Raw genomic sequence first — 18,939 nt, forward strand, 5'->3', positions numbered from 1 at the left:
TATAGAATGATTGTAATTCTTTGTAACATTTAATTCATAAGATGGCTACGTAAGGAGAACATTTTTGCTTTTAAAAAAAGTAACATAATAACTTAATGTAAGTAATGTAAATACAACCTTAAACAAAAGAGATATGTTCAATATTTATTATTTAAAAGATTTTAAAATGATCTTGACCTTTCACTTTTAAGTCATTTCATTCGGCCAAAGTATACGCTCCAATCCCAAGGGTTTTGAAGTCTCGAGGACACAAAAAAAGTTAGAAGTGTTTTTATTGACATTTAAATACATTAAAGGTCAATAATTGCTTAAAGTCCTTGAAGTGTAAATATATTGAACAAGCCTCTTAGTCAACTTAAAACATTGGAAAAAGTTCAAATCTTTATTTCTAATGGTTTCAGAGAAGTAGCGATAACAGAAACAAGCATTTCCTTCTTTATTTCAATAACTCTGTAAGTTCTGGGAGGTTGTAGACAAAGGATCATTTGGTACATGAACCATACCATTTAATGACCAATTACATAAAGTTTTAATTGTTTGGATAAATTTAATATCAAAAAGTCATCCAGAGAAAAAAAAGAATAAACATAAATTACATGTAAAGAAAGCAAGAGGTCTTTCACCAGACGTGGAAACACCTAATTCTTACAAAAGTTATTACATGGCAAAAGATGTTTCATCCTAAAACAGTTGATGATAGAATGCATCGGTAGCTTAGTTCTACATACATTTCAGGAGAGAAAAAAAATTCAAACATAAATTGACTTACAAGTAGAACACGACACATTGCTTAACTTCACAAATTAATATATTTACTTAAGACGAAGTACTAACACATTTCTTATTTTAAACATGCTCCTCAAAATATGTGAACATGTCACTTATGTGATTAGTTGGATACAGTCAAACATTTCCCTCTATATAACATTTGACCTTTTCCCTTCGTTTTCTTATATCATGAAATAAAAACGAAGCTTGATATACAATTGTGATGATAATAACAAATATCACTTTTATCTTGTAATTTACTAAGACGGTAGATGTACTGATTATCACAAAGCATGCGTGTTGTGTCCTTAAGCTGATGTATTGTTACATGTACCACCATAATATGTATTTCTAAATCAATCTGTGTTTCGTGCGTACAGTAGTAAACATATCATTAGAGGGACAATGCTTGTTTATGATGACCCATCTCTGTCAAATATGTTTAAATTAGATTTTAAAGATCATATTTAAGAATATCTTTTTTTCCCGCAAAGTTAAAATATCATACTTTAAGAAATTTTATATCTAGTTAAGCTAAAACATTTTATCACAATTTGTTTTCCAAGTTGAAAATACTATTTAATACATTTACTATTAATGTAAAAGCAAGAAATCATATTTTAGAACACGTTCCTTTACCTTAAATGTTACAAAATATATTGAATAGTTTTACCGTCATATTAAAGGTCACTTTTACATCGTAAAGTAAAGAAACAAATTTTATGAGTAAAGTTAACTAAATATACATGATAGGAAAGAGTTTTTAAAAACTTAATTTTTCTCAAGCAATGAAATTTGACTTTTTCAAGTGTTACGATTAGTTTCATGCTACTTTGAATTGCGCCTTTACAGAAGAGTCCATCTTTTTTTAATTTTCAATGAACATATTTCAATTCCATTCATTTAGATAAAGTTGTGGAGATACTTTAACACATTTAATCATGCTTTCAATAGAGATCAATGTTATTTGATATCTTGAGATTTCATAATGCGGGTTTATTTACTTCAGAGGAATCGACTGTCTTCGCCATTTTTAAACTATATGAATCTTATTGAGAATTAGAGCTCTGTATAAGGGTATAGAAAATGTTAGAATCTTTAACATAGTTGTATGATTTTTTTTTCTTTATTCATAAAATTCTAATAAATCATTAAATTATGTTTAAAAATTGTAACTATCACCGTTATATAGAAACACAAACTAAAATTAATTTTTTCAATGTTTTTAATCACAAAATAATATGACAGCGTACGAAGTCTGACTTGAGTCTTAAACTATACTTCTTAACCCTGAACCAAGGTCTGATAACCGTAAAAAATCTTCTTTTTTCAAAATCCTTTGTTAATTGTCAAACAAAGTGAATCATCCATGTTAAACTATTTAATCTACATAAAACGTCATATTTGACAAACTCAATACACATTGACAATGTTGTTTAATTAAACAAAAGAAAGTGAAAGCTGAACAAAACAGCGGATATGAGTGTCTAAAGCACTTTATCCGCTCTGAATTCGTCATTGTAGCGTTATCGATTTAGTACCGTGTGCAAATGAGAGTCAAGTAAGGATATTTAAGTAATAGTAAGATATTATGAAGAGGTATCTTCGTCATGACGTCTTCTTGACGAGGATTTCTCTTCATATTATATTACTGTCTTGGAACAGAACACAAGCCAATGAAATCAAAGATTTGAGGAAAATACACCGCCCCCTATTGTGTCCAAATATTGACCTGTCTTAAATGACATTTAAGGATCCCGGTGTATTTATGTACGTGGAAATCGAACACGCGTATTTTTAACATGGATTTCCAACCAAGTCATGTTAGAATGAATATGATTTGAAGAATATTCATTTTGATGTAATAGGATATTGAGATTAAGGATCGTAATGTCATTTCTTGTACAATCAGGAACACACCGTCATTGTTTTGTTTTCAGTTATATTTATTTATATTCTCTTAATTTCAATATCATTACCTCTACGCCGCCTTGGAGTTGTTTTCCAATTCCAGTATCCGTTTTATTCTATCTTGTTTGTTCAAAAAAGCTATTCATACTACTTTCAATTTCCTTATGTTAGGGATCGAGCATTTGAAATATTGAACCATGTAACGTGCGCCGAACTAGAAATCTAAAATTAGCCCAAAACTTCCCCCAATTCTAAATATATCGACACTTACAAACGACACCAGTCAAAATGATTAACGTTTACACATTTAATAGATTACACATATATCAAAGCACACAAACCATAAACAAATACTGAATCAATTAATCTTAACAAAGTTTCACAGATACTCAGCTGATTAAATGACGACAGGACGGTGTAGTTTTACGGGTCGGTACGCGCACACGGACGAATCACAGTACACAGGAAGTCACAGTAATATGTAGATCCCGCACCGCATGGCCGAATTACCGAGGATTCCTCAATGTCTTTTCTCATGCTGGCGTGTCTCTCACTTCGCAGACGACACTCCACATCCTGTCGCGCGCTATGACGTCACACATAAACATAAACACAAAACAACTGGTTATCATAACATCCCCCCCCCCTTTAAAGAAAAGTTTGAGTAAACGAAAAATTTTACACAATACAAAGTATACACAGAAAATGTTACAAAATAAAATTTAAATCTACAACAATTCTTGACAAAGCATCAGCAATAATGTTTTCTCTCCCTTTAATATGTTTAATCACAATGTTATGCTCTTCTGATTCTTATTTCTCATTTTGTTCACAAAGGTGAGATGGTTGTGATCAGTAATAACACGTACTGGATGAGCAGACGAATATCAATATACATCAAAGTGTTGCAATGCTAATAACAAAGAGAGGCATTCTTTTTCAACAGTTGAATAGTTATGCTGACATTTAGAAAACTTTTTAGAAAATTATGCTACAGGATGACAAACATCATCTTCATTCTCTTGTAACAATACAGTACCATATCCCACATCGCTTGCATCAATTTGTAACACAAACTCTTTTTCTAAATTTGGTGATGAAAGAACTGGAGAAACCATAAGAATGGCTTTGATTTGTTCAAATGCCTGCTGGCATGCTTCATTCCAAATAAATTTAGAACTCTTTTTCAAAAGACAAGTTAGTGGGTTTGCAATAGTTGAAAAATTGGGACAAAACTTCCTATTATATTCTGCCATTCCCAGGAATCTCATCAGTTCTTTCTTACGTTGCCGTACTGGAAATTTTACAATTGCATCAACCTTTGCAAGAACAGGTTTTACATGGCCATTACCTACAACATGACCAAGGTATTCAACAATAGCATGGCAGAATTCTGTTTTCACAAGACTAACAGTTAAATTTGCTTTTGACAATTTCCCAAACAATGCTCGAATATGTAGCAAATGTTCTTCAAAAGTATCACTATGCACAATCACATCATCAATATACGCTTCACTCTCATTCAGATCACAAATCAAATGATTAATCATTCTTTGAAAGGTCACAGGCGCATTCTTCATACCAAAAGGCATGACCTTATACTGATAAAAACCATTGGGAGTAACGAAAGCAGAAATCTCCTTAGCCCTTTCAGTTAATGGGACCTGCCAATACCCTTTTAGAAGGTCGAATTTACTTACATATTTGGTACAACCAATCTTGGCAATGCAATCCCCAATTCGAGGTATAGGGTGAGAATCTGTCTTTGTTACTGCATTTACCTTGCGGAAGTCAGTGCAAAACCGAAATGAATCATCTGGCTTTGGAACAAGAATACAAGGGGAACTCCAAGGACTATTGCTATGTTCAATAATGTCATGTTCTAACATGTAAGCTATTTCTCGTTTGAACATATTTTATTGTATATATATAATATACAAAGGGTTCGAACACAAGTTCTTGCAACTTACTAGGTTCTCACCCAAGCTATTTCTGAATGACAATGTTCTTGTTTCACAGGGTTCATTCTATATGGATGCTGTTTAATGGGAGGTGAATCTCCAACATCTACATCATGATATACCAAATTTGTCTTTTGGGGTACATCAGGGAACAAGTCTGAAAATTCTTGTATAAGATTTGTAAGCTTCAATCTTTCAATGTCATCTAAGTGAGCAAGTTTTAGCTTTAGACTAGCTAAAATGTCAAAGTTCTTCAACTTTGGGGTAGACTGATCATGACACCAGTTCTGATTTATACTACTTGTTCTGACTTGCAATAGTGTGGATTTTGTCTGTCATGATATTGTTTAATCATGTTAATGTGGCAGAGCTGTTTGCTCTTGCGTCAACCTGGAGTTTTGATGATGTAATTAACATCATTGACCTTTTGCTCAATCTCAAATGGGCCAAAATACTTAGCACGCAATGGTTGACCTGGAATGGGTAATAAGACAAGGACTTTGTCTCCAGGCTTGAACACTCTAGATTTACTATGCTTGTCATACCAAGTTTTCGTTTTTGTCTGACTTACCTTTAGATTCTCTCTTGCCATGGTCCAGGCTTGGGAAATTCTCTCTTTGAATTTAGACACATAATCTAACAGACTTGTCTCAGTTTCTGGACCTAACCACTTTTCTTTCAAGAGTTTTAATGGGCCACGCACAGTGTGACCATATACAAGTTCAAAGGGACTTAAACCAAAAGACCCCTGTTTAGCATCCTTAACAGCAAATAATAGATAGGGGATCCCCTTGTCCCAGTCTTTCTCATTTGACAAACAAGATGTACGCATCATAGTCTTTAAGGTCTGATGAAACCTCTCAAGAGCCCCCTAGGATTCTGGGTGATATGCACTTGAAGTGTGATGTTTAATACCTAACTCACACATGACTTGTTTAAAGACTTGGGATGTAAAGTTAGAGCCTTGATCTGACTGTACTGATAGGGGTAGCCCTACATTGGAGAAAAACTTTGTTAAAGCATTCACAATTGTTTTTGACTTAACATTGCGCAAAGGAATTGCTTCGGGGAATCGTGTAGATGCATACATGATTGTCAACAGGTACTGATTACCTACCTTAGTTTTGGGTAATGGGCCTACACAGTCTATTATAACCTTGGTGAAGGGTTCATCAAAAGCACGGATTGGATTTAAAGGAGCAGGAGGGATCTTTTGATTGGGTTTCCCTACGACTTGGCACACATGACAGGAGCTACAGTACTCAACTACATCCTTGCTCATCTTAGGCCAAAAAAAGTGAATCAAAACCCTACAGTAAGATTTTTAATGCCCAAGTGACCTGACATAGGCGTGTCATGAGCGAGACCTATAACTGTTTGTATGCCCTAGGTACTACTATTTGATGGTGGACTTGCCACTCATGATCAACAGGAGCATCACGGGGACGCCATTTTCTCATAAGAACACCTTGATTCTTATTATACATGTAACAAATAGGAACCTTTTCTGCCTCCTCAGGAAACAAGACCTGGGTACTTAGACCTTGAATTTCTTAATCTGATTCTTGTTCAGATATTAGCCTATCCCTAGTAAGAGGTGTCTTATCAAACATTTCATGTAAACCCATCACATCATCCTTAGACGCATGTTGTTGGTTCTCAGAGGAAGTTTGACTTTCTGATTTCAACAAATTGGACATAAATGTCTCATTTAGACCAATATTTAAGTCATTTCCTATATCTAACTTATCCTGACTTACCTTAAGATCAGGATCTCTATGTTTCTTAGCCATGGCTCTAGTGACTGTACAAGAAGGAAATAACTCTTAATTCTCCTCCTCCCCGATGATACTAGGCCTATTACAAACAACTGGGTCAGAAACAACCTTGTCCCCTTCCAAATCATTTCCTAACAGAAGAGATACACCCTTAATAGGTAAAGAAGGTCTAACCCAACTTCTACATTTCCAGAGACTAAATCTGATTTCAAACCTATCTCATGAAGAGGAACTTTCACAAATCCCAACTCTACACCCTGAATCAACACATTGGAACCAGTATATGACTTCTCAAACAGTGGCAGCACGCCCTCTAGAAACAAAGACTGAGAAGCACCTGTGTCCCTCAAAATTTTAATAGGATGCAAGTCAGTTCCATCTAAAGACACAAAACCATCAAACACAAATGGTATAAATTCCTCCCTAAGAATATCAGATTCAGACTTTACTTGGGGATTTTCAAACTTGCTACAGACAAACTTACCTTGTACAGAGGTAAGGGCACTGGGACTGGGACTATCAGAATTTAACTTCTTTCTCTGTAATGCCCAACATTCTGATTTAATATGGCCTTTTCTCTTACAATAATTATATAGGACCTGACTTGGTAGTCATATTATTTCTTGTCAGTGGCTTTCACTTGCTCGGATGAAGTTGATTTCGAACCAAGTGTTACCTGTAAATTGTCTGGTCGCCCGCGAGCATCGTCATTATTTGAATTTCTCTCCTTTGTAAATGACCCTTTATGAGTAAGTGCATAGTCATCAGCCGCAGTAGCAGCCTGCTCCAAGTTTTCAGCTTTCTGTTTATCTAAATATGTTCTAATTTCTTGATGAATACAATTTTTGAATTCCTCAATCAAAATAATTTGCATTAATTTTTCAACGTTTGAACCCACATACTTAGATGAGCACTATCTTTCAAACAAATTCTGTTTTTCCCGAGAAAATTCAACATGAGTCTGTTCATTGAATTTCTTATAGTTGCGAAACTTTTGTCTATAAGCTTCTGGCACCAGTTCATATGCTTTTAAGACATTCTCTTTGATAATATCATAACCTGAACTTTTGTGCAGAGACAATGCCCCATGTACATTGTTTCACGAGCTTTCCCGATAAATGTACTTTGAAGCAGGAGTTGCCATATCTTTTTAGGCCAATTTAGATTTTGTGCCACTTTCTTAAAATGAATAAAGTACTTGTCAACGTCTTTCCCTTGAAATCTAGAAACAAGTCTTATATTTTTTGCAACATCAAATTCTGGTTTAGTCTTGCATTTGCCTCAGCCTCTTATCGTTTCAATTTTTGAGTGTCAAATTCTTCGAACAAATGATCGGGTTTGGGGTTCTGATAATTTTATATCGTACGGGTGTTATCGTTGATGCTAATAGTAATGTGCGAGGATAGTCCGGATGACACTAGTATATATAAGAGCACACTCGAGAGAAGAGCTCATTCTGTGTTCGGCTGTCAAAGGAGTAGGTACGTTAATACGACTGCACAGTGTTCGTATTGTGTTAATCTTTAAATAGAGCGTTAATATTTAATCGTGTTTTATTAACTGAGTGTACCTGGCTGCAGCTTGTGTCGGCTGCAGGGTTACAGTCCTGTTCATATGATATAAGCATAGAGCCTTATCCGGACAGATCTCACAGGTCTCGAGGCTGAGACCTGTGCCTCAGATAGAGCCCCGGATTGTAACCCACAGATCATCAAGCCCCATCCTTTTTTTAATATCTTGTGAATTATTTGTTTTGCATGCTTAAGGATAGGTCATCCTTACAACTATATCTGTATAATTTTATATTGACTCGTAATTTTTGTGATAGTTTCATGCCGGTATTCGTATATGATTATTAAATAAACACATTACCCAGACTGGTCTCAATCACCGAACCCGAAAACACGTTACATTCTAATTGCTTCATTGTTAATGCATACTCATGTTCTCTTTCACTTCTCTCTTTTTCATACTCTCTCTCTTGTTCTCTGGCCAATCTCTCTTGTTCAAATTTTTCCCTCTTATATGCATGACTTTCTCTTTCATGCTCTATCTCTAATTGTTTAAATTGCAACTCAAATTCATAATCTTTTTTTCTCAGGCTTTTCTACTTCAACAACCAATGACATAGCACTTGACTCTAAAATCCCTTATTCTACCAGATACTGTACAACAAAATTTCTTATCTCTGCTTTTCTACAACTACGTTTCACATTCAATCCAAACTTTGTTACAAACAAAAACAATTCATCTTTTGTAAGATATTGGAGCCTGCTAGCATCAGGTGATTTCAAAAAATCATCTAAGTTAAAAACCATTTTGACTGGTGTGTTTACAGAAATTAAATTCAACAAATTATACAGTTAATGAAAAATATTCGAGATCTCGACCCCTTTTAGTAAGTACCAAATAAAATGTCGAATGTTCGATATCCCGGACGAGCCCCCAATTTGTAAATATAGCGACACTTACAAAAGACACTAGTCAAAATGATTAACGTTTACACAAATACTGAATCAATTAATCTTAACAAAGTTTCACAGATACTCAGCTGATTAAATGACGACAGGACGGTGCAGTTTTACGGGTCGGTACGCGCACACGGACGAATCACAGTTAACAGACGGATCACAGTTCACGGAAAGTAAAACACGGTCCAACAGTCACAGTTATATGTAGATCCCGCACCGCATGGCCGAATTACCGAGGATTCCTCAATGTCTTTTCTAACCGATCCCTAGCTGGCCTAGCTTTACTCAGTCAGCCAATATAACCCCAATAAATATGCTGATAAAAGGTACACAAGTTATAAATCTCAAAATCATTTCTATTTAGATTTGAAAAATCAGTGAATTTTAAGGAATGGGTCAGACGTTTTGTGAACTTTTTCATTGCACGTGAGTATATTTTGAAATTGGTTTCAATTGGCAAATGTGTAAATCTGTTAATCAATATGTGCATATATATATATATATATATATATATATATATATATATATATATATATATATATATATATATATATATATATATATAATAAAAGAAAAAAAGGAACACTAACTGCAAAACATAAGCGCTTTCATTGTTAAAAATCTTCAAACGTTTTTAGGCTAAGTAACCTTATAAAATTTGTTTAGCCTAAAATATAAAATGTCGAATGTTCGATATCCCGGACAAGCCCCCAATTTGTAAATATAGCGACACTTACAAAAGACACCAGTCAAAATGATTAACGTTTACACATTTAATAGATTACACATGTATCAAAACGTACAAACGATAAACAAATACTGAATCAATTAATCTTAACAAAGTTTCACAGATACTCAGCAGATTAAATGACGACAGGACGGTGCTGTTTTACGGGTCGGTACGCGCACACGGACGAAATTTACAAAATTTAAAAGTTTTTAGGCTAAGTAACCTTACGCCTGGCGTAAGTCCGGACCTAAGTCAAATATTTGGACTAAGGTCCGTTTCACTAAAACGCGTAACTTTGCGCCCGCCTTAAGTAAGCCAAAAATCTACGCCTAGCCAAGGGTAGTCGTAACTTTTGGCGTAAACATGAAATGATTGCTAATTCTGTTGCTGAGAATATCAGTGCTGACCGTAATGTTAAATTGTACAATTTGTCATGTAAATTTTATTAATTTTATATGAATTTTAAAAAATAGAGAGTTTTGATAGGTGGTAACAATTCTTGAATAGAAATTTTCTTACCATGTTTTATGCACATTCTTTATGTTTGCACTTGCCGTTTACATGTTAAAACGACATATTTAGACAATCGATTTATAATTTTCATTCGATTATTTATATTCATGAAAATTTGATTAACGTTTCATATATTTAAGTAGATTTGGCAATTAATAATGCAGAAAATATACTCACATGATGCTCATGTAGTGCAAAGGTGTATTTGTATAAGAAATATGTAGCATTTCAACCCCCCCCCCTCCCCCCCCCCCCCCCCCCCGACTTCCACGCAAAATGTGTGTGAGCGCGATATTTTGAAATTAAAAACTCTATAAGTGAATTATTTACTTTTATTTTTTCCTCTTTTTTTTCATTTTTGGTGAGTAAAAGGTGTCATGCTTAGGTAGTTAAGCTAAGGTTAATCACAAAAGTGTTTTCAGTATTGTTAAAATGTAAATACTAAAATATGATGAAAGCTCCAACTGTGTTTTAGAGTCGTCAAAAGTCCTTAATTTTTTTTAAATATTAGATAACGTATTTATCATACAACCGATGCAAAACAATGACTCCAGATTAAATAGATTTTATTTCGTAGGTTACATACACCTACTCTATATTAACTTAAAATTCATATGAAGCCTCACTCAATATACTAAATACACATGAAAGTGTACTTGGGTTGTTTATGTTGAGTTCACCATATATCGGACACATACATCTTTACCTTGGATCTGATAACTTTGGATAAACATTTACAAATTAAATAAACGTGCATGCACTTATGGTTTGTTTAATTTATTCCTAAATTAGAACTGATGATCTTTAATTATCAAGAATTTGACTATCACATTGTAAAAGGAATTAGAGCAATATAGGCATCGTAAAATACGCCATCATTAAAAACTTGGTTACACACATTTTACATAAATGTAATTTGAATGTTCGGCATTTGAAAGGACCAAGTGAAAATGTACCCTTTTACTAAAATTAATCGAAAAAAAAAACTAACTTCTGAATCAAAATGTGTATAAAAAAATTAGCCTTGGAATTCATCATTTATTTCATAGGTCATTTTTGCTTCACATTTTACATTGACACAAATCTAAATATGAAAGTAATAAATATATTTATCCGAACCCCTTGGGGGGGGGGTTCCCATGAAATAAGAACATTTCGTTATTTTTAATATCTACTGCATGGTTGTCCGATGCTTGCTTAATATTGTCCGATCCATGATTAAAAAGCTAATTGCTGCATTCATTAATTTGCTATATTTTCTATGTTTAAACAGATTCGCTGATTTTCTATCAATGGTTAAGCAAGAGAAAACCAGAAAATTTAATAACAAAATATTTATACTCGAGCCATAATTGACGCATGATCAAAAGAAAAATTCCAAGGGCGTTTGAATCATGGTGAAATCACAGTAGATATCGATAACAAAATAGTTCTGTTGAGTTAATAATTTCAATTGAACATAGCTTATATGCTTCATCAAATATATCCTTCAAATAGAACATTTCAGCAAGTTTTGCTGTGTGATTTTGTCACTTAACAGGATTAATTTTTAACAACAATGTACTGAATTAAATGTAACCAATATGCCTTCATACTTTGCGGTGTTCTCTCTCTCTCTCTCTCTCTCTCTCTCTCTCTCTCTCTCTCTCTCTCTCTCTCTCTCTCTCTCTCTCTCTCTCTCTCTCTCTCTCTCTCTCTCTCTCTCACGCAAATACAATTGACAAGTTTCTATCGTTCAATCTATATAAATAGTATCTATCTATCTATCTATCTATCTATCTATCTATCTATCTATCTATCTATCTATCTACTGTTTATCATCTGTACGCGCATGTGCATAAGCTCGTTGTCAAGGACGTAAGTCTGGCCTTAAGTTAGTCCGATACTAGTATTTACGGCCAGGCGTACGCCTCTTAGTGAAACGCAATTTACGCCGGACTGAATTTTGGCGTACGCCCTAAGGCCTAACTTAAGTTCGTCGTATCTTACGCCTTTTAGTGTAACGGGCCCGAGATCTATTAAATCTAGATGAAAACGATTTTTAGATGATTGCTTTATTTTATGGAATAATAGTGACGAAAATTTAGAGATATTTTATCAACTTGTGAACAACCTTGATCCCAACATCAAATTTACTTTAGAAAGAAGTAACACCAAATTACCATTTTTAGACATTCTGGTTATAAAGAAGAAGTCAAAGCTTTTTACTGATATATACTACAAAACAACTGACACACATCAATATCTTCATTTTAATTTGTGTCACCCTCATCATACAAAAACTGCTATTCCATATAATTTAGCTCGACGTATTTGTACCATTGTGAGCGATGAAAACACCCAAGACATACGCCTCAGGGAACTCAAACATTACCTCAAGACCAAGGTTATCCCGAAGGTCTCATTGACGACGGAATTCGTAAAGCCAGGAAGTATGATAGATCGGAATTATTAGCCAGTAAACATCCGGAAAAAACCCATTGATATTATTCCATTTGTACATACCTTTAATCCAAGAAAATGAATATTACGCAAATAATTCATCAGTTTAATAATATCCTCATCAACGACCAATCCACGAAAGAAATATACAAAGATGTGAACTTCATTAACAGCAGACGTCAGCCTAAAAATCTAAAACGAATATTGTGCACTTCCCATTTTGATACTAATCACACAGTTACTAAGTGTGATAAAACTCATCCTATACCATATGTTTATTTTATTAAAAATCATAAATTGCATAAACAATTAACTAAGCTAGGGATAATTCAATATAGGATACTTAAACAGTAACGTCAATTCTTGTGATAAGCTATTTTACACTTACATTACGGTTCAAGTGCTATTTTGTTTATACAGGTCAGCCATATTGGTCCTTATTTCAAAACGTATTTCACTAGGGTTTACCTGATAGGTTTATCACCTGTAATTTTATCCAATAAGGTGTATGGTAACTTTCATGGTTGGCTGATCGTTTCTTTTGTGTACTCACACTATATAAAGGCGTGTTTCGAGTAGTTCGGCGGACTGCTCGCCTTAATTGCGTCCACTGCTTATAGCAGCCTACTTCTCGGGTAAGCTCATCTTCCCGTTCGAAGCACTTTTTACCGACTTCGGTATAAATTTTGATAAGGCACTGTTCAATAAAAACTAATTCTTTTCTCTCAGAAGTTTATCTTATTCAGATTAGGCGCCATAGTGTAATTAATATTTTGAATTTCGAGCCCGAAATAAATTAGAATATAAACGTGTAGGAGTTTTTTTTCATGTTTCTTATTTAAACTCTAAACTGAAATTTGTAATATTTTCATGGTAATTTTTGTTATTTTCATACCTATTTTTCATTGATTTGTTCAACTGGAGGTACCAGTTTATCATCTACATTCATCTGTTGTAAATAAATTTGTTGTTAATTTAAAACTTTGATTTTTGTTGACTTCATTTATTGTTGCTGACTACTAATCAGCAATTACGGATAATTGGTAGTCACTCCCGTACCCGACTGTCCCAGGAGCAGGATTTATCCCCCTCTTGGGGTAGCAGTCTTATTACACTAAGTGTAGAAATCCACAATGCGGGACGTGTGACCATATTAATTACAGAGGGATCTAAGTACGACTTCAGCGGAAAAGAATTCATCGTAAAGACGGACATGTCATGTGACACTAAGAATGTTTTTATATCTAATAACATGTCCAGGCTTCAACGAGTACTATATTGGGGAAACAAGCAATCCACTTCGGGCCCGTGTGCGTGTGCATAAACAACACATTAACACCCCGGGATATCGACAGATACCGTTTAGTGAGCATTTGGATAATTCCGGCAATAAACAGTTTAAAATATTTCCATTTTACAAACTGTTGAGTGACAGTAATGTTCAAAGAAGAGAAAAAGAAAAACATTTCATCCGTATTTTTAAACCCAAATTGAACTGTCTGTAATAATAATGTATTGAATTGTATATTATCTTCTATGTTGCATATTAGATTTTTTCCCGCTAAATCTAGCTATGACGTCATAATAGACATTGCCGTTCAACGTTCAAGTTTTTTGACGTCACGTTACTATGTTACCATTATATAGCTTCTGAAGATTTTTATTAAGAAATGAAGATTATAATTTTTCTATTGATCGACGTATCAAAGAGAAAATTGACCAGAAAACTTCATCAATGCGCTACGCCAGAGGGTTAAATGGTACATCTGCTGCTTTGAATGCGCCGGAGGACTTGATGCATTACTCTTAGCTTTTCATTATGATGCTTATTCTGATGACCGATCATGTACGTGTGTAAATTTAAAAATCATCGTTACCAAATTTGAACACAAGTGTTACCGTGAAAGTGTATAGGCCTATATGTTCGTTATAATCATTCTGGAAAAGAGCAGCCAGCCTCGAAGTAATGTTGATTGATCTCAAGCAGACGAAATCGAGAGAAGACGCTTAATTTTCTATTTTGTGAATCAAATAATGTGTTTCGTTTATTTTTGAACGTTAAACTTTCAAGTTTTTATGTTTATAAAATTGTATTTTGTCTGCTGACAATAAAACAGACATAACTTTACATTTTGTTGACAGTGTTTATTTTGGAAATTCCCGTTCTATGAATAGTGTTAGATCAGAACAGTTTAGAAAAGTAGATCCGGCAAAAATTTTATTGATGCAGGTATCAAAATTTTTTTTCGACCAATCAGAAGCGCCGATATCTCATCAAACGAATACATATTAAATGATTTTAAAATGAAAGCGCTTAAGCTATATTGAACGTTTTTCGTGTTTTCTTATTTTACTTTATATATATATATATATATATATATATATATATGTATATATATTTATATTTATTATGCCGTCTGTCAGTTTGTCACTATATATTCAATACTCATCTATTTTCGCATAGTATCAAAGGATTTATATAGCGTAAGCATACTATGCCGAAATAGAGCACGGCGAATATTTTCAACGAAAATCTGTCAAGCGCCGACAGCGGGATTCGAACTCACGACGCTAAAATCATTGAATCTAGCATGAAGCCCAACGCGTTACCGCTACGCTAAATTAGCCGTTATTATGACAACCGGTATTTAGGTATATAAAACGTAGATATGTACGACTGACATCAAGCAATTAAAATTATTCATTTTTCCAAAAAAAACTTCATTATTGACGGTAATTTTAAAGTTAAAGTTTCCTATAAACTTTTGAACAAATTGATTGAACATTTTTCAAAGAAATTCTACATGAGAATCACAAAAACGCTTTTTTAAATGACACTTGATAAAGAATGTTCAAGAAAAAAAATTCACTGAGATTTCGTCTGCTAAACATTTCGAGTTTTCTCGGTAAGGCCAAACGTCTCTCTATTTCTTGAAAAGAACATAAATCTTTGTTGACTTTTTATTGTACAACAACTTGTTGATTAAATAAACAATCAAATCAATTAATTACACGTAATTTGAAAAACAACAACAAACGCTTGCTTTTCCGGTGATTATTTTAAGGGACTTGTCAACACTCGAACGTCAGAGCTACTTATAGCAAAGCACGTCAGTATATTTAACAGTCGGCATAATAATAACAATAGTGTTGTGCATGTACTATGCCTAAATAGTAGTCAGGGTTTGATACATAGTGCACTCGCCTCCGGCTCGTGCACCATGTATCAAACCCTGACTACTATTTAGGCATAGTACATGCACAACACAACACTATTATATAAATATATATATATATATATATATATATATATATATATATATATATATATATATATATATATATATATATATATATATATATATATATATATATATATATATATACACAATGTATCAAGTTTCTGGACATGATGCAAAGTAAAGGAGGCGTGATATAGTTCAAATCTTGTGCAGTACTGATTAAAATACAAGTCTAGAACCCTTATTGAACTGTTAGTTCTTGGTATCAAGTCAGCCATTTTCTTGATATAGGAGGCAGTAAATGTTTTTTTTATGTATCTGTGGATTTTGTTCTCTCTTTTTTCCTTAGCTTCGCTTGCCAGCTCTTCACAGCAGTGTTCACGCTCGTTATTTCCACCTTGAACGTCTTTATATTCTATTAATGTTAATTGATAATGTTATTTATCCTTATCATATATAATTTTTTAGGAAACCTTGTTGATACTATATGCAAGAGGGGATGTCTTTACCAAAATATGAATCGAATCGAGGGACTACACATTTTGCTCGAATTGCTTGGGCAATATTAGGTCCCTGCATGGATGTACTGCGCGAAGTTCTCGCAAAAGAGATATCTCCGCCTGTCTTGGAAAAGAAAGTTAAAGATTACATAAGTGAAAACAGAAAACCTTCTATCAGTGAAAAACAAAAACAGCTTGTTTATAGCAAAAAATACTCTGACTTTGACATTACGTTACTCTATTTCCTCTTTCGTAACATTTGTTCAATTTCTCAACACGAAAACAAATGGGGGAAAGATCCAAAACCAACTGATAAAGGTGTATCAGCAAACATAGAACGAGTTCGTATTTTAAGAAACGAATGGTATGGACATGCTACGGACTTTTCTCTCTCGGACTCAGATTTTAAACAAAAATGGACTTATATTTCTCAAATTGTAAAAGAGTTGGAATGTTATCTTGGGACTGGAACCAAGTACCAGGACACTCTGATCAAATTAAAAACTTGTTTTATGGACCCTGAATCGATAGAGCGCTACATTGATACACTGTCGACTGATATTACATATCTGAAAGGTAACAGACAAGTTGATTTAAGAAATTGATGATGAAATTAAAAAAAAATATAATAGAAACATTGTTTTGCTTGTTTTAATTAACTAACATCTCTATAAACCATGACTCACCTTTTTTCAAAAGGCATTTGGGTCCGTGATAAAAAAAGGATGAAATAAAGTGAAGCTGAATTTTCTTGAAAATGACAAACAGTTTCTATTAGGCAAATGTATCAAAAATGATTTAAAATAATGTTATGCAAGTAAAGACGTTATCTTCATTCTTACAGAGGGTTTTGGAGAGTTACAGACTAATGTTACAAACATAAAAGGTAACAGACAAGTTGGTTTAACAAATGGATAATAAATTTTAATTTAATATATGAAATAGAAACAATACTTGTTTTGATTAACTTACAACTCAATAAACCATGACCAACTTTTTTTTCAAAAGGTATGTGGATCTGTGATAATAAATAAATTAAATAAAGTGGAGCTGCAGAATCTTGTAAATGACAAACAGTTATTATTACACAAATGTATCAAAAAGGGTTTTAAATAATTTTATACATGTAAAGACTTTATCTTCGTTCTTACAGAGGAATTTGGAGAGTTACAGACTGATGTTACAGACATAAAAGGTAACACACAAGTTGCTTAACAAATGGATAATAAATTTTAATTTAATATATGAAATAGAAACATTGCATGTTTTGATTAACTAACAACTCAATAAACCATGACTCCCTTTTTTCAAAAGGTATAAGGGTCTGTGATAATAAATAAATTAAATAAAGTGGAGCTTCAGAATCTTGTAAATGACAAACAGTTATTATTACGCTAATGTATCAAAAAGGGTTTTAAATAATTTTATACATGTAAAGACTTTATCTTCGTTCTTACAGAGGGTGTTGGAGAGTTACAGACTGATGTTACAGACATAAAAGGTAACAGACAAGCTGGTTTAACAAATGGATAATAAAGTTCAATAAATATATGAAATAGAAACAATACTTGTTTTGATTAACTAACAACTCAATAAACCATGACTCACCTTTTTTCAAAAGGCATATGGGTCTGTGATAAAAAAAAAGGATGAAATAAAGTGGAGCTGCAGAATCGTGTAAATGACAAACAGTTATTATTACGCTAATGTATCAAAAAGGGTTTTAAATAATTTTATACATGTAAAGACTTTATCTTCGTTCTTACAGAGGGTGTTGGAGAGTTACAGACTGATGTTACATACATAAAAGGTAACAGACAAGTTGGTTTAACAAATGATAATAAATTTTAATTTAGTATATGAAATAGAAACAATACTTGTTTTGATTAACTTACAACTCAATAAACCATGACCAACTTTTTTTTTCAAAAGGTATGTGGATCTGTGATAATAAATAAATTAAATAAAGTGGAGCTGCAGAATCTTGTAAATGACAAACAGTTATTATTACACAAATGTATCAAAAAGGGTTTTAAATAATTTCATACATGTAAAGACTTTATCTTCGTTCTTACAGAGGAATTTGGAGAGTTACAGACTGATGTTACAGACATAAAAGGTAACAGACAAGTTGGTTTAACAAATGGATAATAAATTTTAATTTAATATATGAAATAGAAACATTGCATGTTTTGATTAACTAACAACTCAATAAACCATGACTCACCTTTTTTCCAAAAAGTATAAGGGGCTGTGATAATAACAAGTTAGATAAAGTGAAGCTGCATATTTATGTAAATGACATACAGTTTTTATTGGGCAAATGTATCAAAAACGATCCAAAATGATTTATACATTTAAACATTGTATCTTCATTCTTTCAGAGGGTTTTGGGGAGTTTCAAACGGATTTTACAAGTCTGAAAGGTAACAAACAAGTTGGTTGTACAAATGGATCATTAAATTAAATATATAATACAACATTGCTTCTTTTGATTAATTAGCTTCACGATGAAAAATGATTCACCTTTCTAGCTCACCTTAATTGAAGGTTCAACTGAGCTTTTCTGATCGCCTGCTGTCCGTCGTCTGTCCGTCTGTCTGTAAACTTTCCACATTTTTGG

General features: G+C 33.3%; 1 protein-coding gene across 11 annotated transcripts in view; it reads left to right on the forward strand.

Annotated features, from left to right (window-relative positions):
• The window catches only part of LOC105344498 (uncharacterized), a 57,207-nt gene that overhangs the window by 1,786 nt on the left and 36,482 nt on the right, over window positions 1-18,939 (forward strand). Inside the window, exons 2-9 of one of the 11 annotated variants that reach the window (XM_066068566.1) lie at window positions 9,254-9,315; window positions 16,285-16,892; window positions 17,161-17,202; window positions 17,470-17,511; window positions 17,776-17,817; window positions 18,085-18,126; window positions 18,394-18,435; window positions 18,701-18,742. In XM_066068566.1, the coding sequence (XP_065924638.1) occupies window positions 16,304-16,892; window positions 17,161-17,202; window positions 17,470-17,511; window positions 17,776-17,817; window positions 18,085-18,126; window positions 18,394-18,435; window positions 18,701-18,742 (841 nt within the window). In that variant the 5' untranslated portion in view covers window positions 9,254-9,315; window positions 16,285-16,303. The remainder of the gene's footprint in view (window positions 1-9,253; window positions 9,316-16,284; window positions 16,893-17,160; window positions 17,203-17,469; window positions 17,512-17,775; window positions 17,818-18,084; window positions 18,127-18,393; window positions 18,436-18,700; window positions 18,743-18,939) is intronic. The other 10 variants (XM_066068565.1, XM_066068567.1, XM_066068570.1 and 7 more) reach the window with 10 other exon arrangements.

This window comes from Magallana gigas, chromosome 8 (assembly GCF_963853765.1).
Source record: "Magallana gigas chromosome 8, xbMagGiga1.1, whole genome shotgun sequence".
NCBI lineage: Eukaryota > Metazoa > Mollusca > Bivalvia > Ostreida > Ostreidae > Magallana > Magallana gigas.